Here is a 26700-nt window from a genome sequence, read left to right as displayed (position 1 = left end):
AAACGATGGAACAGAATAAGGGGATTCCAGTTCCCGAGGATTCAAATGATCGTATAGTGAAATTCAGACATGTGACATGGCTGCGTTTATTCAGTGAATCTATTCGAAGAATGAAGAACCAGAAGAGCTTTGAATCGAAAAACCAATGACAGATTAAAAAAAGTAACACATGACCTTAAAATATTTAAAAATAAAAGTAAAACTTGCTGTACAAACTCTGCTTTACTGTTAAATCCTGTTTACACACATTCCTATTAAAAATAAATACAAAAAATTGCTTTTATAAAAAGATCTTGCTGCATAAAAAAAATTGTAAAAGGTTGTGGGATGTAGAAAGAGTTTCACATCCAGATCTAATCTACTGCAAAAGAGCTACTTGATCATCATAAATCCACTGATGCCTTAATGTTCACTCACAGAACTCACAGCCAAAGACAGATGTTAACATGTTTTGCTCAAGTTAACATAGAACAGAAGAACAGTATCCAACGTAAAGGAAATCCTTTTAGTTCACGCTGACATTATGGCTACGGGAATGTGATGGAGCGAACGGCCGCTCCATCCCTCTCATCTGTCACTACCATGGTTCTGATTTCGGTGAAGGTAAAGGACCAGATCGCGGATTTCGTCTCGTTTCCGCCGCACCTGCTGCCGGGGAAACCATTTTTGTAGATGTAGCGGGAGGTCAAAGTGCACCACAGGGTCCTGAGAGCAGAAGCATGGATCATTTCCCATTCCAATGTGTGCATGCTTTAAAACATTTAAGTGTCCCACTGAGCTTTCCCCCCCCCAAAAAATACATTTTATTTTGGTTGCCAATCCAATATTCAAACTACTTGAAAGGTTTCAGTCCAGTTCTTACCTTCAAAAAACTCTCGACGTACTGGAGGAGGTAAAGGCCGCAGTCACTGCTGTTGTCCTGGAGGGGAACTTTGCAGTGCGAGCTTTGCATCTGATCGGGACTAAAGTCTCTCGTGGAACCACGACGCACCTCCCATTCGGCTTGCAGATAACTGAGGGACAAACACGCGTCTGCTCACATCCACTTACAAGCACACACGTGCTGCTGCTGGCAGACAGAATCCAGGTGTCATACTTACTCTCGTAACAATTTGAAGACCCGCTCGTGAAGAGAGAGCTTCAGGGAATCCATGATAAGAATACATGGCCTACAAGAAAAGAGGCCCATCCGGCATTAGGTGTCGGAGACACACAAGCATACGATCATTCAGCAACAAAAAAAAAACTATCCTTTATAGGCCACTGATAACCCACTTTCTATTTAGAGTGCTCTGTAGGTTATACGGAATAATTTGGTTAGTTGGCAAAAAGCATCGCATGTTTCAGAATGAAATTGTGCAAGCAATGACTGAAGAAATACCGCACCAGTTCTCATTGTTGTGTATCAGGCAGCAGATTAATGTGAGACTCTCTGTAACCGCACACTCACCTCTTGCTAACAGATCGCTTCTGGCAGGTCTGCTCTGTGCAGCTCTGCAGATAGAAAGAATTAGACTGAGTAGACTTGGACCAACAAAGTCAAAAGTGTTGAACATTTGTCTGTGAGAGAGACAGAATGTAACGCTGGTCCTCGTGAGAACATGACAAAATGATTTCTTACCACTGGACCAGGCGACGGTTCTTTAGTGGAATCGTCCGAAGGCTTTTCTAAAAACACACAAAAGAAACCCGGGGATTTAAACTTTAGAATCAAGATGAAACGTCCCTAGATAAAGTTCTGGAACTGAACGACGACAACAGAGGATGTTTGCAAAGACAAGCGGTCATTTAAGCTCGTTAGGCGTCATTTGGTCGGACGAACCCGTCTCGGTGTCCAAGCCGTCCTCGTGGATTGATGTGCCCGGCGTCTGCTGGCTGTCATTCGGGCTTTCGGAGCCTCGAGCCGCCTCTCGGTCCCGCGACTCGCCGTCTGGACCGCTCCAGGTCTCCGACTTTGCCTCGTCCAGTCCGGGAAAGCAGATGAGCACTAAATACCAATGAGCCCTAAAGAAGACCACAGACACGTGTGATGTCACAGAGCAACGCAGGAAACCAGCCACTGCACAAAGCACCGCTTCAGGGGATTTAACTCACTCCTGGTTGACAGGAACAAACAGAAAGTCCTTTTCGAAGATGTCAACGTGGCGTGTCCACGTCTTCACCCGCTGGTGCCGCTTCTGCCTCTGATCACTGGTGGAACACAAAAAAATTCAGGCATTTTTTAACAGACACTTGAGAGTAGCTCTGAGATAAAGAGTTTTTGTTTACTGCTCGCTATATACTGAACCTCAAGCTCTTGAAAGAAGTGGAAGAAAATTACTCTTTAACTTGCAAAATACTAAGTTGAGGGCTTTACGAAGCTGCTAACTTATAAAATGATTAATAACTATTACACGATAATGTACTTTCCACTCAAATGCCTTGCTGCATATTGGTATTATAAAAAATAAAACACAAAAAGAAGAAAGCATCTCCTCCTGGATGAAGCACAAATAAAAAAAAGTCTAATTTTTTGGCGCACTACGCACGAGTCGCTGGTGACGCCCTCGCTGGCGTTGTCCCTCCGTGTCAGCTGCTTGTAGAAGAAGCTGCTGAAGATGTGGCAGCGCTCGCCCAACGCAGCAGAAGCATTCTGGAGGAGGTATCTGGTTCAAAAACACACCAGCGTGCTCAATAGTGGATCTCTTGCCAACCATCTAGTGGGAATGATTCTACTGTACTACCTACTTGAGGTAAAAGTCAATGATCACATCATTCAGGAAGTGCCCGCAGTCAAGGCAGCGCAGGTCCTCCATTGTGACGGTTATTCCTCCTTTCAACGGCGGAGGGGGAAACTGGATCAACCTGAGCAGAGGTGGAGGAAAGAAGAATGAGCCGGTTTACAGTAGCAGTAGATGGCTGGTTACAGTTATCTGTATCCTTATCTGTATCCTATTCTGTATCCTGAGAGGAAACCTTGGATCAGCGCATGCATAGAGTGAACTGCGGGCTGCATAAATGATAATTCGGTCACTTGCCTACGAGCCAGGCCCTGGTGCTTGAATTTAATCAAGCTTGAGCGAGGTTTACACATGGACACGGAGAAGGATCCTTTGGTTCTACGATGGCACAGTGTATAAATAGGGCGGGGCTCCACCGGTTTTTCCTGTGGGAGGGAATACATATCATAGCAGCAACATGTACTCCGTAAGATTTAACACTGGTTATGTGATAAAGTCGTTCCCAAAAAGGGGGTCAGCCTATGAGGACAATCTGAGGGGTTGCAGTGTGATTGACAATTCATTTTTCAGACTTTCATCCAAAGTTAACTATTTGTGGATTCTACAAATGAGCAAATATAGGTAAATAACTATTTACTAACTAAGTATTTATCAGGTAGGCTCTGTTTTAAACAACTCACCTGAACCTGGTCCGGTTTGAGTTGTGTCTTTGGGTCTTTTTCTGCCTCCCGCTCCAGCTCGGTCTGCGCCTGCGTCTCAACCTGCAGCTGGATGTGTGCTGCGCCGTCATTGTCGGTGTCGGAATGTGGACCGTCCTGGTCTGAGCCCGGACGAGAGTCGGCGGTCTGCAGGCCGAGCAGAGACAGCAGATGAGAGCCCAGGCCAGTTCTTCTGATCAGCTCTACGCTGTCATCCAGAGAAAGGACAGGAGTGTGGAAGCCCTTCAAACAGCTACATGCGTCCAAGTTGCCGGTGGATTGTTCATGTGTCAGACTGTTGAGACAGTCAATGTCCAGGAGGGAGCGTAACAAAGCCCCCTCCACTCCTTCCACGGGGTATTTCAGCGTCAGCAGAATGAAGGGGCTCACTTCGCTGAAGGGGCCTGTTCCAATAACATTTAAAGAAAAAAGAAAAAAAAGATACATCATGCAGATTTACATTAGGACTGATGGGACACTTCAAACACCACAAAGCCATTTCAAGCTACGTATTCCGCTGCACACTGAGCAACGCGAGGTTGAAGTGTGCCGGGTGTCTCACCAGAGCTCTTGTTTCTGTTTTGTGGGACACACCGCTCCAGGAGCTCTCGATGCACAGCAGCAGCGGCACTTTCTGACACACAAAACAGGATCGCAGCGGGGGAAGGCTGCTCGTCGTCCTCAAAGCGAAGCCCCCGGTCCTCCAGGTCCTGCTGTTCCCACACGCTGTACCTCCTCAGGTCCTTACGGTCCACGGTTAAAGTCACCTCTGCCCCCTCAACAGCTTCTGGAGAAAAGCGAAGGCGGGTTTAGTTTAGACGATCCCGATTGTATTAACGCCACTCAAAATAATACCACACGCACTAAAGAAACCAAATAAAACAAGAATACACATCACATTTTCCTGTCTTGTCGCATTCATCCACATCAACTTCAAAAGCAAAGAAAGTCAATCCATCATCTGTCTAGATGTAAGCTTTTCTCTGTAGATCCACTGCAGACGCCTGAATGCAGCTTTAGAGCTTCCATGATCAGAAGCTGTGAATACGACAAACATTTTTAATCAAAGTAAATGCTGAAATCTCTACATTGTTGCTCAAGGTCAAAGCAACGGTTACTCCATCAAATGGGATTTCCAATCCTGACTATATATTTTTCTAACGTGTGTGTTACACACCACAAATCTAAGTTCAAATCTCAAGACATTACTACCATAGTGGAGATATTTCACAGGCTCAGAAGGTGAAAGTACACCAGAGACTTGAGGGTCTAATCCAGGAATACACACGCACACACACACACACACACACACACACACACACACACACACACACACACACACACACACACACACACACACACACACACACACACACACACACACACACACACACACACACACCTGAAATAGACGGCTAAGCTGGGAGTTGATGGTGTGCAGACAGAACGACCAAAACAGAGAGTTTAAAACAACCCAGGCCAAAGAGCTCAGGCGGGCCGCAGATACCACTCGATACCATCGGCCCAAATAACCATTGATAACAGTACCTGTGAGCGGGATTGTGATTTGCTGGTCGGCTATCTGTGAAAGACGTAAGAAAACGGTGTTAGACCGGTTAGACATGTCCTGAAATATGCGATACGAATACTGAATAAATAAACGATATCAACTCGGAATCTGGCTGTTCACAGTTTACCATGAAGTCTCCATTTGCTTTCACTTGGTAACCTCCACAGTACAGCGTGGAGAAGGAGAAGCCCATACTGGGAATTGAATCTTTCGTTGAGCCGGAAAGATTTGCAACCCCCGGAAATACCTGCAACACACAAACATTCAGTTTGGAATAACGGTAATACACGTGAACAGTGTATTGAACACTTAAACTGCAATGAGATCGAGCTGCTGCCAATTAATAAAGCTGAAACGCATTTTTACTTTTTCAATTGAATACCATTTCCCTTCATGCCACTATGTGTGGGTATCACTTTGGCGCCACCTAGTAGTACTCGACTGCAATGTATTCTGAAACTTTTGGTATCTTTTATAAACACCTCTCTGAAGAGAGACAATACGAGTTAAAATGATGTAAGAAGCTCCTACGAGGCTCCTGTCCGCTCAAGCTTCAGTGACTGCAGATCTCTTTGCCGCTAATTTTACAACATGTTTTTTTAAACATGACTAAATAGGACTAACAAGACACAAGGACATACAGCCATGTAGATGAAGACATTTAGAGAGATACCACATCCATGATTAGATATACATGTCTGTCCTGTTCTTCTCCAGCCTGCCTCAGGGCTAACTCTTCAGAGAAAACATCCTTCTATCAATTGTGTTTCTGTTGAATTGTAGAGAACTAACATAATAAAGGGACACATTTTGCCAACCTGGATGTCTTCTACGTCCGAAGCTTCCAGCTGATCGGCCACTACATCCTGCGGGCATCGTCCCTGTATCACTGCGCCGGAGGCCAGGTCAGCACCCTCCTCATCATCACTGGACAGCACAACTAGAGGAGAAAAAAAAAAGATGATGCATTGCTTAGCTTCAGAAATAAGACTGTCTGAGCAATCGAGTTCTCCGTATGTCCTTTCAAACAAAGCAGTAGAACGCAGCATGTTGAGAAAATCTCCCCCCTGTGTTGCTGTACTCACTGGGTTCGGGGGGGCTGGTTGCGGTTGTGTGGTCCTGGCTAGACGATGGACTCCTCCCGGGGGAACCAAGGGACTCTCCGGCTTCCAACTCGGTTGGGACGAGAACTTCTGCTGGATCCTTCACTCCCACCCGGGACTGTACGATGCTGCGGCCCAGGTTTTCCAAATCTGCATCCTCTTCGCTTCCTTCCAGATAAACGCACGCTGGGTCCTGTCCTCCATCTCTTCCGTCCTCTCCGGTGAGACGCAGGACACTCTCGCGGTGGTGGTTGTGGCTGCCGGTCCCGTTGACCTGGGAGCCCGCATCCTTTTTTTTCCTCTTCTGCTGAGACGGCACAGGAGGCAGCAGCTCATCAATAAATGAATAGCAACGTTCACTTCCCGCCGTGAAATGCACATGTACTATTCCGGACATTCATACTCCTTCTGTGGCTTTCACATTTATCTGACGTATTAAATCCAGAGCCCTGTTGTAGTGTCACTAAGCACTAAAATGCACTTATGCATGACATGATGGGGATGTGATGAATGCAACAACTTGAACATAACGAGGTGCACGTCAGGCCGTGTGCTTCAAGCCTTTTGTGCTGCGTGTAAATGAAGAGCACTCACCGCACTGTGCTCCATTTCTTTTTCTGGATCAGTCAACCTGTCCTTGATGAAGTCGTCACAGCGCCCTGCGTCCACGGCAGGCTCCCAGCTCACTGACAAACCGCAATCTGTATCATGCAGATAAATACTGATAAGGGCTAAAATAGACTCCCACGACTGATACTACTAAGGTTCTATAGTGAGAAAACAGAGACACGCTCGCCTGGGAAAATCTTAGCAAATTCTATAGCATTTTATTTGACAGAACTATCAATTTTAGCATGTATGTTTGCTGTGGATGCGGGACGAAAGCATCAATTAATCTCATTAGACGAACCCTTAAGTCGGGGCAGAGTAGCAAAAAGTTTGAATGACACTAATGAAGTTGTAAGTGATCAGCTGATCAAGTCAAAGCTTCAAAGTAAAAGTAACAGAGTAAAAAAGAAATGGTCACGAAGAGCAGCTGCACATCAGCAACTGTCTGCTTCATGTTTACACACCTACAACGTCCGTGAATGTTAAGTCATCTCTGTCCTCTCCTGTTACGAGCTCTTCAATATCTTCCTCTATGTCCACTTCATCGTCCCCATTTTGTGATTTTCTCTTGAGAGTCGACCTGAAGAGAGAATGTAAAGAATAAAAAAAAAAATCTTATCACATTGTGCCGTTCGCAAGAAAATCGTATTCCTTTAGCTAAAAGCGCCACAGTACTTTGCAGCATACAGGAGCTTCATATTCAAATAAAAACGAACCGTGTCACAAAATATCCAAGGAAAAGATTTATGCAAAAACACTTATTGGAACAAGAATCCAAGTTGCGAAAGCCTTTCCGTGAGGTATTATTTAAAATAAAATCCCCGTGTTTTCTTACTGGAAATATTGAGAGCCAACGATTCGGCCAAACTCCATTAAAAAGTGACGCTGAGCAGCTGCAGTCTGGCTCAATTCACGAACAATTTCAGAAACTCGTGTCCTTTTATTTCATTCAAAATATGGTTCAAGTTGAACTGCATTCCAGGCAGCCCCCCCGACCCCACATCCCCCTATTTTACAATCTCTATGCTTAGCAAAGCTATGCAGCTGCTTGCTTTACATTTATTGGAACAACAACAACAACATGCTCTCAGCTACAAATATAAAAGGTGCTTTACACAGACTTCCTACCTATGCAGGGGGGACGAGGTGGTGCTCTGGTTGCATTTAGGGGCGACACTCTTGCTCTCGTCATTCCTGGACTCACTCCATCTGCACCTCACATCTCTGCGGACGAGAGGTTCCTTTTCGGATCGACCGCTCTCCCTCCCTGAATGCAACATCCGACTTCCCAACGCGCGGCCCCGTTTGATCCTTTCCATATACGCCTTGCCCGGTTCGGTCTCTAGGACGTCGGTCAAGATCAGACAGGGCTTCCTCCTACAGGATAAAACACAGAGGCAGCGTTTACAACCTTCCTGGAACTCGGTATTCATGGTATTATAACTCATTACAGGTCCGACCTGGTGTTTACCAGAAGATCCAGAGGGAGGGGTGTAGATAGGCCATGTGTGCCGTCATGATAAGCTTGGCCTTGAGTCATGGTGCTCATAAGAAAGTTTTTCTTCAAGCAGGTAATAGAAAAAGGCATCAACTCGAATGAAACGATCCAATTTCCAAGAAACGTTGATGACTTTTGGTTTAACAGGTTTCTGTACAATCAGTGAGTGTGATGCTTCTACAGACATCACATTGAGCTCTCGTCTTCTGTCAGCTGTAAAATGTAACTACTAGTAATACCAGTAGATCAGTAAAACACTAAGAATGTGTCAGGCTGTTCACTTACAGCTGTGAATTTATTTTACAGACAGATAACAAGAAAAATATTTTTCTGAAAAATACGTTAAAGTTAAAAGTTCAGTAGAAGTCTGTAAAAATACGGTATATAAATTAGCTTAATAGCACAGATGTTGACTCGTGCAGTAAATACATTAATCAGTTTCAAAAATGGAGACAAGATGCTTTTTTTCTAAATAAAATGGGAAAATGGGATTTTACTAATTAAAATACAAACTAAAACTAAAACAAACACATGTACATTTAACACATTGAACATGCAGTCATATTAAAAGCAACACAAAAAAACTAAGTGAAATTTGAATAAATATATATAATATTACATTGAACTCCAAAGGTACTTTAGATTTTGAAAGCTCGAAGGGTTTACAAATTAGTTAATCATTTTATTATTGCTTCTAAAAAAATTTAAATTGCTTTATATCTTTTCAATCGTATTAGCATTTTCAGTAAGAGCCCCATCTTGTGAAACTTTAAGAAATAGCGACGAGCTAGAAGAGCGAGAGGTTTATTTTGGAAGGCAGCGCAGCGGTTACAGCTTATAACACATTCCCTGATGCAGCTGCTTTGATTCCGTAGACCTGTGTTGCTTTTCAAAGACAAGTTTGAAGCCTTGATCCATGAGACAGCATGTGGGACCAAGTGCGTTGGTTTTGTTTTGAATGTCATGCTTTGAGATGTCACAGGTCATTAAAACTATTTGTAGCTTCTTATCAGCCGGTCCAGCCGGGGACGGAGAGCTCCTTCCCTCCGTTGTCTTCCTACTCAACGTGGTTGGAGTTTACAGATTGGAGGTCAGCACGCGGACATTCAGATTGCTCTCTTCATAAACCGCCACGTTCAAAGATAGTAGTCATCTCTGCTTGTGTGTTATCGTCTTATTAATGGTTCAAATTTTTTTTTCAATTGTTCCAATAGTAACAGACTGAATAGTTCAATATAAACAAGATCCATCTGTCGGTTTTTAAGTCACAGGCAGGACAATGACTGTTTTAGCCGACAATCAAGTCTGAAAAAGTCAACCTGTGGCCTTTGGCTGCTTACCTGACAATTTCCAATGCTTTAGACTTCTGATCCAACCGCTCGGATCCATTGATCTGCTCCGAACTTCCATGTCTGCGTTTGCAACCTGCAAATGCCGTCCAGGAAACCTGTTGAAAGGGAAGGAAATATGGGGAGTCTCAGGAGGAATCCATACCATCACAGTGACATTTGTTTATGTGGTCACCCGGGAAACACAAGGCATCGCTGTACCTGTCTTTCTGACTTTCCACAATGTGATGACAGACGTGGCATGGAGATTTTGAGTGGGTTTTCCACCTAAAATTCACAGGATGGTTAGTTAACATGCACTCACAGGCAAGGGCAAAACGCATTTGTGTCACAATTATATTCATATATTTGTTGTTTCTTTTTTGTCTCAAGCTTATCATCTTAACGGGCCGCTTTGGGTTTGGAGCCTCTGAACAACGCCCTTTAGGGGGAAACATAACTAGGTAGGTAACAGAGGAGGTATGTCTACTCTCAAACACACAAACTCCAAAAACAAGCTGAATGCAATGAATGTTGACAATTGCCTCGATAATACCAAATAACACACATACAATCTTGCCAAAAACAAATTAAACTCACCATCTGTCAAAAGGAGATTAAATGTGGACACACACACACACAAAGGTGCCAATTCTCGCTCTCTTAAACGCACGCACACACACACACACGCACGGATGGGGAAAGGAGGAGCTGAGCTCAGGCTAGAGCACGTGTGCAAAACACGGTCTAGCTTTTGAGAATAAAACATGAGGCAAAAAGCCAATGTGCTGCTTTAATGACACAAGTTTGAGCAGCATTTGAACCGGGAGGTCGATTTATCTATAAAACTGTTCATTTGTAAGGATTTACTCTAAATGGTAAACTGATCCTTTTTTAGGTTTTCTTCTGTTGGTCACACATAACAATGAAATTTGATGAATCATCTTGGACTATGCTGAAGGATTAGCAGCAAATGTTTAACAACAGGTTCGATGCAGTAATCGCACGGGCAGGTCTCTGTGAGAGGAGAGCCATCATTCCATCACACATCACAACACAACAATATGACGGCGGCCATCAAGCGTGGCTTCAGTGTGTTTCCCAAAGGTTACAAGTTAAAATGCATGTGAAGAAGACATCGCTCACAAATACCCGTTTATCGTGGTCAACATTCAATGGAATAGTTAAGGCTCTTCTTTGCTCCATCATGGTCCACGATTTAGTTAAGACACAGCAAGAGCACTGCAAGAAAAAAAACATACAAAAAAAACAGGATTGGTCAGCATATTTAAACTAGGTGCCTTAATCGGGTCATTTAAAATACAATTATCTCATGTTGAATTCTAAGTCCCAAACCAATCTGGTGGCTCAAACAAAAACGCATTAAAGACGACTACATAGAAGTAGCCAATGTTTTTGCATATGGTGTTTAGTTATTTAATCAATTAAGACCAATGAGTAATACATAGAGACAGTTTCACAAACCATTTAAAGCTTTTCACAGTAACTAAAAATGAGAAATCAGGGATTTTATCACCACATACAAAAATGCAGTACTAGTACAAATCAAGGGTCTTGTGGAGATGTGGGACTATGAAAGGACTGTATTGGAAGACCAACATCAACGCCGTCTACAGGAAGGGGATGAGTAGACTCTTTTTCCTGAGGAAGCTTCGATCCTTCCATGTGTGCAGCAAGATGTTGGAGATGTTCTATCAGTCTGTTGTGGCCGGTGCTTTGTACTTGGCCGTGGTCTGCTGGGGGAGCAGCATTGGAGCCGGTGACACCAACAGACTTAACAAACTTGTTAAGAAGGCCGGCTCCATCATTGGCTGCAAAAAGGACAGCTTGGAAAAGGTGTTAGAGGGGAGGTCACTGAAGAAACTGTTATCCATATTAGATAATCCTGACCACCCCCTCCACCACCTGCTCCAGGGACAGCGGAGCATGTTCTCCAACAGACTCCTTCAGCTCCGCTGTCACAAGGACCGATACAGGAGATCATTCCTGCCCAGTACAATAACACTTTACAATAAATCATCCCTGGCTAAATAATGACAATAACAACCCTGTACTGCTGTGATGTTGCTGCTCTTCCTCTTCCTCTTCCCCTTTTACAAATTATTATTATTGTCTCTTTTGGAAGGTTATTATTTTGTTTCAGTTTTAGTTTATTTTATTTAATAATTTAATATTGTATCTTATTATATTGTGTATCTTTTTATTCTATTTTCTTCCCTGTACATGCTGCTGTGATACCAAAATTTCCCTCTTGAGGGATCAATAAAGTATCTATCTATCTATCTATTATCTTATGAAAACCTTCCTGTGTTGAAATGAATTTGTCATTTGTATGTACTTATCGGCGAAATAATAGAATTCTTTGGAATTGCTGAAACAGTGGGAGAGTAGTGCGCTGTTCGGCTATAAAAAGGTGCAGACTTCTTTCAACACACGTTACCTGAGCTGGAATATCATGCCTGCACATATATTTGAATTACAAATCCGTGTCTCTGGTGTACGCATGAGGTTAGCAGCAATTTGCCATATGACGTCGCGTGACTTTTGTTATTTCGACATGTTTGACTAATTCAGAAAAACAACAATTAAAAAAAGTTCCGATGACGTTACCTTTATTTACGGTTAACTCTAAACCCCAATTTTAGCTGCACAAATGAGCGTGGGGGAAAGCGTGGGAAACGTTCCCTGTTCCCAAGAAGGCATCTTTAGTATGGTTATTTTACTGCAGGCCCCTCAGCGACCACCTGCCCGTGTTCTTAGATAATTGCAGGTGCATGGACGCGACACAATCACACGACTTGAAACCGAAAGCGTTAGCATCGGGCTAGCTTGCTAACGCTATGCTGCATTGTCTATTATGCTAGCGAACGCGCTTACCCGAGGCCGGGGCTTCTCCCGACACCAACAGAGAATATAAGGACAACGTAGACCACCGGGGTTTTCAAAAGCACCCATTGGAAACCTTGCAAACACTTTGGAGACACATTTTGTTGGACTAAAACTCACTTCGCAGGCGCTTCGGTGCCACTTTGGCAACATCCGGTGACCCCCGGACGTGTTTATTGGGAAGCAGCATGGGCAGGAAGAGGATATGGTTTGTTCCCGGGCGCGGTTAAAAGCCCCCTTTCTTTAATGTATTGATTATTTAATCCAGGTAATAGCTAGTGAACCACGATTATCCTCGTATTGTATTGCATCCAGTCTTCGTTGTATTTCTACGATTTTAACTGGATGGACTTGTGTCTGCAAATAAAGAAATGAGCAAAATATATGTATGTAATAAAATATGAGACCTCCTGTGAGTTTAAGACGCCAATTATTGCTATGCTACACAACCTGGAGCTGTCAGCAAGCCGGAAGCACATCACTGCACGTATCTTTGACTCCAGAGAGGCGTTCTTGACAAGAGAATAACCCATCTGTACTTCCGGTTTACGTTCAGTTACGCGATCGCTTAGGATAAAGGGAAGGTTTCCAGCAGAGTGGAGTGAACCGTCTTGTACTCATTCTCTCGTCTTTGTCTATTTGCGTGTATTTGCGTGTGTTGCGCGGGTTGGGAGCCTCTTCACTGACGTGCCGTGTAGGTGTTTAACGTTACGTAAAGTAATTTCACCCCCCGCGGATCAACAGCAGAGAATCAGCACGTCACTGCGCAAAGATTACTTGACGTAACGCAAGTATGCGACACGTGGCGCGGCGCAGCTGCATGTTTTTTAGTTTGCAGATCGAGTCAGCTCGCTCCGTCGTGGACTTTGAACCCTTTCTGTAAAGCACTGATGTAGCGAGACACTGTCTGTAATAATACCGACAAGTTGCACGGGGCGACTTTATAAACCAAACGACAGTTAAATAATTAAACTGTAGCTTCGGTCCAGACTGTATAACATACTACACAGATTGTTCACTTTTATTTATTCGGGTCACGAGCTTCACTGTTATTTCTGGAGTTTTTCTGGTCATCGCGGTCCGTATAATTGGGCTTGGCCCATCATTTTGACGCAGGCCAAAATAAGTATTTGTTTGCTGTATTGTTGCAGATTCACAAACGGTCTGTAGATGGCGTCATCATTAAAGACCCCCCCCTCAAATTCTGACTGTCCTTGCAAGTGTTTATACAAGCTGCGTAAGTGGTTCAACAGCAGACACAAGGGACATGTCAACCAGATTAATCACAAATTGGATTGTTGTTTACAAAGTTTACTTCCTCACAGGTCAAACATTTACACGTGATCATTGGTACAGCTGTTAAGAGATAATGGTAAATGTTAAGAATATAACAAGTAGAGGGGAGTCAGCAAAGGGATTTTAGATACTTAGATCTTCTTCTCGTGTTCCTTATGAATTTAATGTTTTATTTGGAAAAATACCTTCTTGAACATGGTTTGTCATTCATGGTCATTGTCTTTGTTTCTGTCCCGATACTTTTGGTTCGGGGCGGAATATTGTTTTCTGCTCTTTCCTGTTTCGGGTCACACTGGTTCATGTTTACCTTCTGCCCTTTCCCAACTACCCGCTGCACTAGAGACATGTCCTCCAGCTCCGTTGGCAGAAGACTGGTGGCTTGTCTTCTCAATGTTTCTGAAGCTCGCAGGAAAGAGCTGGTGGAGACAGTGGCCAGGGCAGCCTTATACAACAATACAGGCAAGGGTTATGCAATGTTTTATTCCTTGTAATTAATATGATTATTAGTAAAAATATCAAATTTAGTCTCTGTCTTGAGAATAACTCAAGCAGTTCTGTTACAGCCCCAAACATGCTGAAGGCTGATAACATCAGTCTGGAGGATAATCTTCCTCACTATTGCTAATTTCAACACTGCTAAATAGACTTACTCGCAATAATTCCCACATTCACATCCACCTGTCCTCCATGATGCTGGTTGGTGTCTGGTTTTGTTATGTAGTTATAAAGCCTCCACAGCAGTGACCTAAAACAACATCTCAACCTCGGCGGACTTTCTCATGATTATACGGCAGGCGTTAGACGAGAGGGGACCACGGTGCTGAACATCTTCAATGACCATGACTACAACCGTTCCGTCATCACCATCGTTGCCACCATCGACTCCATCAGTGAGTATTGAACCGTCTACATTGGTGGTGAAATGGTTTTGTGTTTTACGTTGTCCCGCTGCAGAGGAATGCAAAATAGACTCAGTGACTTGCTGCAGCGGCACCACGGCTAGGACGCAGTCTGCTCTGCTCTCCAATCCTCTGAGAGGGGGAACCAATCGTTTAATAAGCTTTGTCAGGGATTTAAAACACACACTCGCACACAAATCAGGATGAACATTTTTCCGGCCAAGATCACAGAGAAAAGTTTATCTTATTGAATGCTTATCCCGAACACAACCTCCTGACAATGCAGCCAAATTTGTGAAGGTTTATAGCTGTGGAGCTTAATTTAACCAAACCTTCTGTTTCTCGTCCTATTGAATCCATTTTATTTCCGACTTGGATCAGAATTTCTGCTGAAGTAAACAGTAATATTAAACCTTGACTGTCTTTTGATTAGTTCAGCTTCCTAACCATCACGCCAACACTTGCAGTACGTTTGATGTATAGTCATGGTGTCCTCTTTGTTGTACCCAAGGGGAAGCGGTTCTGTCTGCATGCGAGAAAGCCTGTGCGCTGATCGACGTGGGCGCCCACAACGGGGTGCACCCGTGCATGGGTGCCGTCGACCTCATACCCATCTACCCCTTGGGGGAGGAAGTAGGAGTGGAGGACTGCGCTGAAGAGGCTCGGGGTGAGATGCCATGTGTGTGAGAGCACTTAGATACGTGTCCTCGTCGGTTGTTGTCCCAGGTCGTATGTGTTCATTAGCTTTCGGGCCACCGTCAGTTTACAGTGTTGCAGAAGAGGATCACAGCAATGTTTTTCTCCTGTTTTGAACACAAAGTCAAAATTTTCCCAAGTTGTTTTCAGAGAAGGCAAAGGACACAGAGGTTCTTTTAATCTGTGAATTGGTTTGTTAATTGTTAAATATCGATCATTAATAACGACAAATAACTACCTCTTGCTACATTTCTAGCCTTGGTGACCAAACTGCCACTTTTTGCCTTTTGGCCCCCAAAAAAAACCTATTTACCATGGACTTGGAATTGGAAAAGAATGTCTGTAACACCGAGCCCATTGGGTACACGACATCCAATGTGTAAACCATGCGCTCATGAGTTCCATTTGAAGGCTGCAAATTACTTGCGCCTCTTGATTTGTTTTCTGCAACACCTGCTTAGGACTGAGGCCGACGTGTTTTCACTCCAGTCAGTGGCTCAAATTGAATTAACGTCCTGTGTGTGCGCAGAGGCGTGACGCACGCCATTGATGTGACATGAAATTGCAATTTCCCCTCTTCAGCGGGGCAGCTGTACTTCACGTTTAACCTCGTATTTGACTATTCTGTAGTCGTATAGAAAGCTTCTCCCTTCTTCGTCTACACTGCCATACGGTACGCGTAGCGGGTCTCAGAGCAATGTGCCTGGTGGCTGATGCGGTGACAATTCTTTGCTTCCCGTGCTGTTGATTAGTTTCACAGTTCCTCAGCTGATTTAGCCACCGCGTGTCTTGCTGATAATAAGCAGTGTCCCCGCGTGTGTGCGCCAGCATGCCTGATGTATGCTAATCTGTGTGGTGTGATTTCAGAATAATAATTGGCAAAGTCCCCAGCAAGCACCGTATTCATGCGTGCGCGTAATGAGCGGCCCATGTGTCCTCTGAATTACACCCCCCCCCCCCCTCAGGTGTGTTTTGTCTGTCACGCTCCCGCTGCTCTCGTGCTGCCGAAGTTGTGTGCACGTGATGACATGCGCCGCTTAACTCACATGGCCGCGTTGTCGCTGTTGCTCAGCTGTGGCTCAGGGTCTCACAGAACGGGTGCGGGGAACCAGTGCTTTCCTGTTTGGCTGGGCTGACTCCCCCCTTCAGCGGGGTCTGGCACAGCGGAGGAGGGAGATGGGCTGGTTCAAGAAGACGCCAGACCTGCAGGCCATCAGGCCAGACGTGGGGCCACAGCCGCAGAATCCATTCGGTCTAACAGGTGAGCCACAGCTAGGAGCGAGGGTGGGTTCCATGTAACAGGCGAGCTCCTGCAGGTTCCTGCTGAGGCTGTACGGAAGGAAATCTGTACGGAAATCTTTGCCAGGATTAGGAAGGTAATGCAGATGGCTTTTAAGTTTCTTAATAGGAGGAAATTCATTTTGATAGGTTGTCTGTATTTTTCCCGCTTGCACTTCACACCTAACTGAGAACCACACTTATTAGGAACCAAGCCAGCTTGAAGAGGGGTTTGGTTGATTGGATCCCGATGACATGTGTCCTGCAGAGATTCTGAAAAGCAGAATAAACTAATCTGCTAATAACTCTGTATAATTTCTGTGTTACTGAAGCTGTAAAACATGCACTCTCACCAATTGACAGGAGACATTCATTTGTGTCATTCTATTAACTTATAATGCTAACTTGTTCCAGTCAATCAGCCTTTAAATTCCCATAATGCAAACACAGAGGGCCCATGTTTGGGGAAAGAAAATGTGTTGTAAAGTTCAGCTGAAGCTAGTATGCGGCTGAGTTAGCCAAATCAAAGTGCTTATTATGTATGTATCCAGATCCACATTAGCTTCAGCTGAACCGTAAGATGAATTTTGGCACATATCAGCTGATGGTTTTGTCCTCCAATGTCTCACATGGTCACATTAGCACCCTGGAGAGGCGTCACCTCATGGCGATAATGCACATTAGCAATGACCACACGAAGCAAACACTGTTTCAACGTACAATATATCATGCAACATGAGTATTGAAATACCGACGTACCCTGTGAAACAGCTGTTGGTGATCTGCCTCCTGCTATCTTTGTCCATAGATAAACTTACATAAAGACTGATGAGTCGTATCATCTTAAGACGTTTCTGGCATCATCCTCGAAGACAGTTGTTTGTTTATCTTCAGAGTACCTGTGAGAGGAGATGAGAGTTACACCTATTCGCCGTGTTTCGATTCTGGCTGATTTCTTGCAGGTGTTGGGGCCGGTCCGTACGTCATGAACTGCAACGTCACTATCGACACCCAGGACGTGGCCGTGGGACGCAGCATCGCCGCGGCTCTCAGGGAGTCGACCCCAGGGGGGCTGCCCGGGGTGCAGGTGCTGGCATTGCCGCACGATGGCGCTGTGGAAATCGCCTGTAACGTGGAAAGCCTGAAAGGGGGCCCAACTGGTCCAACGCCTGCGGGGGAACCATGGCCGTGTTTCAGCATCGGCGGCCAGCCCTACTGTCATGTTCCAGCTTCCCTCATCGCGGCGAGGGTCGCTGAGCTGGCAGGTAGGCAGGGGGTTGGCGTGAAGGGCACCGCGCTGGTGGGGTTCACCCCCCATGAATGCAGGGGCCTGGCGGAGGTTGCACTGTCTCAGAGGATCGCTGAGTTCTGGAAAGAACGGGGAAACATCCGAATGTGAAAATGAGTCCTTGAAAAAACATTTAAACCTCACAGAAAAGAACCTCGTCTTTGTTTGACGTCACTTTTATTGTCGTGAGAGTTAACGGTTTGTTAAGCTCTGCCAACAATGTCAGACTTCTACTCAAGGGTCATGGTAGGCGAAAGAAAAGGTGTATTTCTCTATTTTAACAAGCTGCTAATTGTAGCGGTTAGCTAAATAGAATAAGTATTTTTGTCATGCTGGCTAAAACTGTTGCTAAATGCTGTGATAATAGATCAGATCCATGCCTTGTTTTCAAGCGGTTTGTTTCAATTAAGGAGTAAGACCGAGCAGTGCGTTACCTAACTAAAGTAATTGGAGTTTAAACTCAAACCTAATATAGATCAAGACAGAAAGTTAGGTTGAACTATAATATACACACAGCAGGTGTTCTGGTTCGTAGCCGGGGTTGCTAACATTTGCAGCTTACATTAGAGCATGCAAACACATTGTTGAACCCATTACTTACAATTTAGTTTTTACAAAATTTGTTTGGAAAAGATAAATAGATAAAACACCATTCTCTAAACACCAAACTGGTTCTTACTTTCCTACAGATGCTCAAAGCTTCAGCATGTCAACAAATCCTCAACATTCAGTAACTGTAAACATTAACCGGTTTACTCGTTTAGTGTATTTCACTTACTTTACAAATGGATTAATATTACCTGATGTATAAACCAAAATTACTAACATTGACATACATCCTTTGATATTTATACTAAAAGGATGATATTAATATTTATTAAGATCACTAATAATTGTATTTAAAAATATTTCATTTATTTGATGAGCTGATGTCTGTTTCTGATTGTTATGAATATAAAATTAAAATAATGTATTGATTCAACATTTTTATCCTGGTATTATGTTGAGGATGATGAGGGTTAAATATTTCCACATACTCTCTAATACGCCTGTCTGGGTCCGGGTCGCACTGAAGATATTTGAGTTTCTATTTAATTTTCTTCTCTATGCAATTAATAACACAAATTCCACGTCATTGTCTTCCAGAGTGGAATTTGAATTGTCTTATATGTGTGTGTGTGTGTCATTTCCTGTTAGGAACAAATGGAACACTTATGTTTACTGATGAGGCTCTGCTGATGAGTCGTTTCCCATCATTTTCCATCATCAGTCTTGCATGCATGACTCTGTGGGAGAGTCACCATCTGTGTGTGAAACAGCTATTTTTATCACAAGTCATGGACTGAATTCATCTAGAAACATCCAGTACTTTGGCGCCATGTTGCAGCGTCAATTTACCAACACGGGCCAAGTTTTAAACGCATATTTATATGTAAATATGTATAAGTATATATATATATATCTCTATATATATATATAGAGAGAGATATATATATAGATATATATACACATAGCTATACAGTACATATTTGTTTGTCCATTTAGTCAAGCATCTTGTAAAGTCCACAGTGTGAGCTCATGACGCACATGATTAACCATTTATTAATGCTAAGACAAATCTGGCCAGAGGACAGGTCAGGAGTTAACTCGGGCGAGACGATTCCACTCATTTTTTACACAAGGCCAGAGTAATGCATTGAATAGCGACACATTCATGGGTCAAGGTATGATTTTTTGTCTTTAGGTAATAATAACCTGGGATGTATGGATGTGGCACAAAGACAACATATACTGTTATGTCATTTCTAACCATATGTTCAGGACATCAGTAATTCCTGAGCCAATTACTGCATATAATCTTCATGCAAAGTAGGCTCTAATCTGTTAATCTTTACACACTAAACAAGATAGTATGATTCACAAAATCCTTCAGTTGGATTAGCATGCATTGGTGTCAATATCTAAATTTGCAATACTTTTCATAACACTGTGTGCATTTGTATTTTTCAGCGTTTAAAGTTGCGTAAAGTTTTACCCTTGAGGCAGAAGCCCTGCAGTTTTCATCAATGTGTGCGCTGAATAAGCTCTCTTGTTGCGTTAACGTTCACCGCTTTGTATGTGATCCAGCTGAGGCGCTTAGTCGCACAAGCAGCGCAGCCATGCAGCTCCATTTCATGCGTACATACACAACTCCTCCCCTCCCTTCCACACACACACACACACACACGCACAACCACAGACACACATCCTTTCTCCTCTCTGCTGTCTTTGGCTCACTTCTGCATCTAGACACACATGCAAACACGATTACTCTATGGATGGCAAACACACACACGCACGCACGCACTCTCAGCCTGCCAGGCTTGGGAGCATCAAGGCCTAATCTAGGTCACGCCACAAGCCCAGAGGTATCCTGTCAACACAGACACACACGTATACACAAACGTAAATTTGCAAGGAATATTCCGTTGTGGATATTAACATACATTTTGACCTGATGATTCTGAAACTAGCGCTTGAGAAGCGTTTGTCATTTTGACAACAACACACTTTCTTCCCAGGAAAAAGAAGACTATAAATATAATCAGTGAAATTCATATTTCCCAAAAGCGCTCTCCCCATTTCCGTTTCTTTCCTCTTCCTGCCAAACAACCTCATTGGTTATGTGACTCAGTCCAATGGCTCTTGTGATTGTCACAAGGCAAACGTTTCCATTATTAAGTGTATCCTTCAGCAATTAATATCCATTTAAAAGCACTTTCCCACTGTAGCCAAAATCCCTTTTTTTGTGCGGCTTCTGCTCCAATAAAGTCATGTAGGTTCCCGCATGCTGCTGTAGTTTATTGGCATCGTGGCTGCAGAAGCACCATAGGATTCCTTTGATATGACTTAGCCTGACAGCGTACCATCCAAGATGCAACCATGTGCATGAGAGCACAGAAATAGAGGAGCTTATTTCTTTACATCAGTCTCCAGCCTGCTATAAATATTCCAAAGCTCTCTTGTTCTTTTTCTCCCTCTTTCTTTTTTTCTGCTGCTTTCTGCTGTCCCCCCCCCCCCCCCTCCCTTCCTCTCCCTTTCTTCCCCCTCTCTCTCTGTTTGTCCATTTTTTTCCTACACACTGCCTCCCACATCTTTTCCTGCTCCTGTTGTTTATAATTTAGACAAATGTGTCTCGTCTGGCAGATTGGTCAAAGCGGCATTTCTGAACCTATAAGATTTTCTTTCCCCCACAACTGCCATTCCTTCACGACTATTTACTAAGCCGACAGTGATTTTATCAGGCTATATATATATATATATATATATATGTATAAATCACCTCCTCCTTCCCTTGGTTACTTTCCTATAGCCCAAAGATTTTTGGCAATCGAGTACGGCGTGACGGTTAATCACAGCCCTTAATCCCATCCACGGATGCTCAGATGTTTGACTTTAAAAACAGGAACATTTACAAGAAAAGAGGCCAAGCTGATTTCTCCCAGCGCCACTGCCAGTTTGATGCTGCTGTGCCCAAAATTTGAGCGCCACAGTGCCATGATCCCTAACCTACCCGTGTGGGAAGTGAGTGTGCCACCTATGAAGGCAGCGGCGCCCAACCCCCACCCTGAACACATGTTCAACATCCTCTGGGCACAGGCTGAGCAGAGCACTGAGACACAGCTGAGAATTAGAGGGAGAGAGAGCGGGAGGGAGAAAGAGAGGGTAGTGAAGTGGAAATATGGATGAGCATCAGAGAAAGACAGAAATAGAGCGATAAAGCAGTGAATTAGGCGGAGGCAGAGAGAGGAGGAGGAGACACGCAGAGGGTCTGTCACTGAGAGGGTGATGCTGCGTGCAGACTAGCTTATTCTTCCCGTAGCAGAAAGCTCTTCGTGTCGCGTGCGGATGTGAGAACCTCGTGGATTTTCCCCAGTGGGGTCCGTTGCATCAGAATGCAAAAACAACCGCAGACGGAGGATGCGACTGTGGCTGTATGCTGGGATCCGTGTGGGCCTGTGACGTCCGCTCTCCCTCTTTAGCTACCTTCTTCATCATGAGGATGGCTCCAGCGGCACTGACCCAGATTGTGGAGTCCTGGCTCTCCGCCGTGCGCCGCCCCCCCAGTGGTCTTTGGATGTGATGTGCACGAGGAATGCTCTGCACCTCGGCGGAGACCGCTCAACCCGCCGCCTCTGCTGACATCTGTCTCCGTGGATACACGCGGACGCTGCCGGGGTAAGGATGCACTGCTCTGACACGCACGTTTAGGTGTCCGGCTGTTGGGTTTTGTATGTGCACGTGCCTCTAGGAATACATTACAAAAATACTACTATAATGTTCATCCAATTTCTATTTCCCACGCGCGTGTCCCACAGAAATAGGGTTGGCGGGGGTGTATGGATTCTATTCAGAGGCTTCAAACAGTAACATGGCGTGGCGGTGCTAATGAAGTGATGCCATATTGTGTGCATGCACTATGCAGACTGGCTCTGTGCATAATGTATGATCTGGGAGATGTCATGGTGTGCAACAAGTAACTATGCTTCCCCCAAAGTACTGAGGAAAGTAGGTTAGGATGGGACAGGCTGAGGAGACATCAATAAAACATTTATTAAAGAGCTTTTTGGATTCTGAAAGCATTTGGCTCCGTTCTGGTTGGAAGGAAAATGGACACAAGGCAAATTTGTGTCCAAAGTAAAGATGAAGAAATGTGATTCAGCAGGATCCCATCTGAGCCTGTCTGATGAAGCCAAATCTGACCCAGTATCTTCCTCCTCATTCTGGCCGGTGCAGTTCAGGTCAGGTCAATTTAGTTAATTTAATCCAGCGCCCTTAAAGGAGTCGATGACACACATCAGGGATCAGCACATCTCTAACCATGAGATAGTAGTGAGTGTTACTTTGCCAGACACTTTGAGCAGACGTCAGACACAAAGAGAATCTCAGCGTCGGATGCTGACTTTAGTCTTTTTACCTCCAATGCTTCAATTAGCACATGTTCTGTTGGATGGTGATTTGGTAGCTTGAGAAAGACAGTTTCAATTTGTGTTCATTTAACTAAATGAAGTTTGACCATATCACATCAGATTTGGTATCTGCTGAGCTGATGATTGTTTTATGTTTTGCGCATCATCGTATCAGTATCAGCTCCACACAAAGGGATGCGCTGGAAAGGATCTTGTTTGTATGACGTGCTTCTCCAACCACATAGGAAATCAAAAGTTATCATGGCTGTTCGTAGCTGAATTGAAAAGCCAGAAGTCAGGCAGAGGGCAAGACAAGACACTGTATTGAGATTTCAGATGGATAGTTATAGCGTTGCTCTCAGCTACAGTATTCACGTGCCAAGGGACAGAAATAGTTATGAGAAGACTGGAAAGAAGAGCAAGTAAGAGAAGTTCAAACCTCGGGCAACATTTCCAGCTCCGCACAGCTGGCCAATCACCCTGCTAATTGGGAGAGAATGTTGGCTTCAGTAAGTTAAAGAAATCGTGCGACCGTCCCAAAAGGACCAATTGCTTGGCCTCAAGAAGTCGTGCTTGCAATATTGACGAGAACCGCCGAATGGCTTCTGGCACCCGGCAAGTGTGAACTTGATTGGATGGATGCTTCTCGGGATAGATGGATGACAGTCTCACATATGTTTGATGATGCTGCTACAGCGCCACCTGTTGTCATAGTCACTCGGACGTCATGTCCAATACATGTGGTTGCAATAGCACAAAGATTCAGGTAAAATGCTCTGCCCACAGAATCTGAGCTAACTTTGTTAGCCAGCCCTAGCAAGGAAATTCAAAACATCAGAAACCCCCAAACGTATCTTTTTCCATGTAGATAATCCGTCCAAAATTTGGTAACAATTGCCGAGAGGATCATTTCAACTATCTCCAGTTTCTACTTTTACGTAATTTGGCATTATGCTCCATTACTGTACATGGATCACAGTTGTCTGGAATCACAAAAAACAGGAAAAAACACAACCTTTGACTTTTGATAGAACGAACGTTCTAACGCCAAATTGCACCAAACACTGTAGGTTGTTGGGTCTGAAGCAATAGACAGGGACAGTGTAAAATAGATCAAATGAGCTGTTTTTGTGATATGGGTATATAAGTATAAGTATATATCCACAAACCCAGAGATGGTCCAGCACAGCCCACTCTATCGCAATATCAGAAAGTTGTGAGCGGAGGAGTCTCATAAATTATTAAGGGATTTTACAAAAACTGCTGAAGAAGCAAACTGGCAGCTTCATACAGAACGTGTGTGAGCTTACAATTTTTGAAGATTTAAGTCTTGCCGTATATGCCAATTTAAAGTTTTTGCTGTTCTTTTCTGTTCTTCTATAAACATGAATTTAATACCTGTTTTAGACGCTCAAAGCTCAGATCTGAGGAAAATGGCATCTACATCTGCATAATAAATAATCTCAGCATGTTTTCCTTCGTAATGATGATACGACCAATGCCATATACTGTATATATTCATATATTATTGTAGCTATCTAATTATGGTCCAAATCTGTTCATCCTATGGGTCCAAAATATTCCCTCCCTAGTCAGGTCATGTCTAATAAACTGTAGCTCCACTGCAGGTGTGGATCTAGTCTGTTGTTAATTATTTTGGTGGGGATTAACTTTCAGTTTGTTTGTTCGTGTTCTATTGACAGTTAACAGGAGATGTGGCTCAACAGAGAACTGTGACAACGCTGTTATATACGATGAACAAAGGAAAGGGAGCAACTTGGGCCTGGGAACAATTTGGCCCTGTCCCACTTGGCAACAAAAAATGACAAAAATAATCTCATTCGTCACATTATTTTAATTGCTTGTAATTGTCAGTCAGTTTGAAAAAAGAAGGGTTCGTTAATCCTCTAAAAACCCGCCTCACTGCGAGGGCCATAACCTCACTTATCTGCTCCTCATATGATGACATTTGAGAGTCGATCATTCATTCAAGGGGACATCTGAGCAGTGCTGTTGTAGCAACAGGGCTGACCTGACCTTGATGTAGAACATTCCTTTAAACAGGAGTGGATGTACAGTAGCTCAAGGCAAGGCGATAGCCATTGTCTGTTGCTGCATCCATTCCATGTTTGGTGCATTGAAGCAGATAGTCTAATGCATTCGATTGGATGATGGCATTGTGCAGTGGCATAAAAGGGGTCAGCGGTAGCCTAAAGGTTAAAGAAAGGCTTGGATAGGGAGGGCCGTCGCTGGAGTCCCCAAAGTGGTCAGAAAAACAAGGGTAAGTAGTTGGTAATGCACTACTTAAATAGCCATTGTAGAGGAAACCTCAGACCCGCAGTAATCAATAGTTTAAACATCGGAAAGAGCTTTATGCCAATTTTATGTGAGAATAGGACAAAACATATAAGTGCAGGCCCACAAAACTATATGAAGTAATTCAATTGTAACCATATTAAACTGCAAAAAAGTAAATCCATAGACTGGATGATTATCACTTTTTATATCCAGTACAACGAGTTCAAATAGACAGTGTATGTTGTCTCCATGTTAAAAAGATAATGATTTGAATTGTAAGAATGTAGTTTATATTAGGAGAAAGTGCATTCTTAAGATGATTTTAAACAAGGATAAAGAAAAATACCATTGGGGTCGGAATGGCATTGCTTAGTGTGCAGACTGAGGGTCTCTGACCTCACATTTCAACCTGCCTTAGTAAACCTACAGAAAACGCTCTCTGTACCCAACAGCAAATGGCACATCACGTTGGGACCAGCTGGGTTGAGCATTTAAAGAGAAACACTGACGTTTTCTTGGGGATACATTATCCGATATTGAGATTCCGAAATTCCATCAAACCGTATAGCTTTCAGTGGCTTTCACTGGCTGTTAGCGTGCACCGCTACCGCAGAGCAATTTACTGGTGGCCAGAAACACTGTTCCTCCACTAACGTTTCCTTCTGTGTCTGTTTGATATGTAAACAGCTTATTGTCTGCTAGCACATATGCTGCAGTACAAGAGCCTTGGTGATGTGTGTCGACTGCATATCTGCTTGTTTTGATGTTTTTCTAATCCCAAGAGGCACAAAACTGCCAAATAGAGTTTTAGCGGCGTTGCCAAAATAACAAGAGAAGAATTGTGTGTAAAATATGAAATGTTGCTGGCATCAGAAAAAATACCTAAAAAACAGCATATAGTCTGTCTCACAAAAAAGTTGAATACTTTCAGCTGAGCGGAGCTGAGAAAAAGCTAAATCATTCCCTGAATAAATACATTTTTCAATTAAAGAAACAAATTAGTAATAAATAGCTCTTCATGAAAGATCGAACTTGACTGTTCCATAAAGACTTCCTGCAGAACCAGAGAAGAGCCTGGAAGCGACAGCGAGTTTGAACCTTCACCAACATCAAGGAAGCATAAAAAATAGCCTTGTGCTAAAATTATCTCATCCAAGGACTATTTGTGGAATGAAAGGATAGAAGGATGCATAAATTTCCATTTTTATCAGATCTTTTAAATCTCTCTCAAATGCTGGATGGAATTAAATAGATATTTTGATTACATTATCATGTCATTTATTATTCGCTTACTTTGTTTCTACTTGTTTTCCAGCTACAGATATGTCAGGCCTTCAGAGGGAAAGTTGACCTTTCCACTTGTGCCAAGAGAAGGTTGGCTTTATTTTTGTTAGTAAGATTGCAGATTTTTCCTGTTGGTCTGATGTTGGGGTTAAGACAAAGAATGTTTCCGTGTAATGGTTTTGCTAACTTACTTGAACAAGGTGACAAGAGGACAAAGTGTGAGCGGCCGTGAATGCACATCAGTCGCACTGACCCTCGCTGAGTGTTCCCAGTCTTCAT

The 26700-nt window shown here is 43.6% G+C and overlaps 3 protein-coding genes and 1 long non-coding RNA gene across 20 annotated transcripts in view; 2 read left to right on the top strand and 2 right to left on the bottom strand.

Moving 5' to 3' along the window:
• Window positions 1–70: 70 nt before the first annotated feature.
• Window positions 71–12694, bottom strand: LOC120834082 (sentrin-specific protease 7). 11 transcript variants are annotated; one of them, XM_040201860.2, is made up of 23 exons: window positions 12554–12694; window positions 10679–10768; window positions 9749–9814; window positions 9539–9645; window positions 7829–8077; window positions 7165–7280; window positions 6686–6792; window positions 6074–6398; window positions 5807–5928; window positions 5116–5235; window positions 4967–5000; window positions 3981–4205; window positions 3401–3822; window positions 3018–3145; window positions 2728–2844; window positions 2529–2645; window positions 2095–2190; window positions 1823–2004; window positions 1622–1668; window positions 1451–1494; window positions 1101–1169; window positions 863–1013; window positions 71–705 (listed from the first exon to the last, which is right to left on the bottom strand). In XM_040201860.2, exons 1-23 carry the CDS (start codon window positions 12584–12586, stop codon window positions 568–570), a joined length of 3105 nt encoding a protein of 1034 aa, XP_040057794.2. In that variant the 5' UTR covers window positions 12587–12694; the 3' UTR covers window positions 71–567. The 11 variants fall into 11 exon arrangements, with proteins under 11 accessions (XP_040057794.2, XP_077946288.1, XP_077946289.1 ...); XM_078090162.1 differs by having other exon boundaries at window positions 6074–6395; XM_078090163.1 differs by having other exon boundaries at window positions 3981–4202; window positions 6074–6395.
• Window positions 12695–12993: 299 nt separating this feature from the next.
• ftcdnl1 (formiminotransferase cyclodeaminase N-terminal like 1) lies at window positions 12994–18872 on the top strand. 7 transcript variants are annotated; one of them, XM_078090171.1, is made up of 7 exons: window positions 13018–13127; window positions 13585–13670; window positions 14070–14188; window positions 14524–14619; window positions 15140–15295; window positions 16397–16585; window positions 17565–18872. In XM_078090171.1, exons 3-7 carry the CDS (start codon window positions 14074–14076, stop codon window positions 17999–18001), a joined length of 993 nt encoding a protein of 330 aa, XP_077946297.1. In that variant the 5' UTR covers window positions 13018–13127; window positions 13585–13670; window positions 14070–14073; the 3' UTR covers window positions 18002–18872. The 7 variants fall into 7 exon arrangements, with proteins under 7 accessions (XP_077946294.1, XP_040057845.2, XP_077946297.1 ...); XM_078090170.1 differs by having other exon boundaries at window positions 13093–13224; XM_078090168.1 differs by lacking the exon at window positions 13585–13670 and having other exon boundaries at window positions 12994–13127.
• On the bottom strand, window positions 16754–17459 carry LOC144388733 (uncharacterized). The gene is made up of 2 exons (XR_013452953.1): window positions 17362–17459; window positions 16754–16875 (listed from the first exon to the last, which is right to left on the bottom strand). It is a non-coding gene; the product is annotated as an uncharacterized LOC144388733 (long non-coding RNA).
• Window positions 18873–21528: 2656 nt separating the features above from the next.
• LOC120834076 (nck-associated protein 5) overlaps window positions 21529–26700 on the top strand; it is a 38431-nt gene continuing 33259 nt past the window's right edge. Inside the window, exon 1 of the mRNA XM_078090156.1 lies at window positions 21529–22108. The gene's annotated coding sequence lies outside the window, so the exon portion shown is untranslated. The remainder of the gene's footprint in view (window positions 22109–26700) is intronic.

This window comes from Gasterosteus aculeatus, chromosome 16, assembly GCF_964276395.1.
Source record: "Gasterosteus aculeatus chromosome 16, fGasAcu3.hap1.1, whole genome shotgun sequence".
Taxonomy (NCBI): domain Eukaryota; kingdom Metazoa; phylum Chordata; class Actinopteri; order Perciformes; family Gasterosteidae; genus Gasterosteus; species Gasterosteus aculeatus.
The sequence above is the reverse complement of the archived record's forward strand: the minus strand, read 5'-3'. Positions and strand labels throughout refer to the sequence as shown.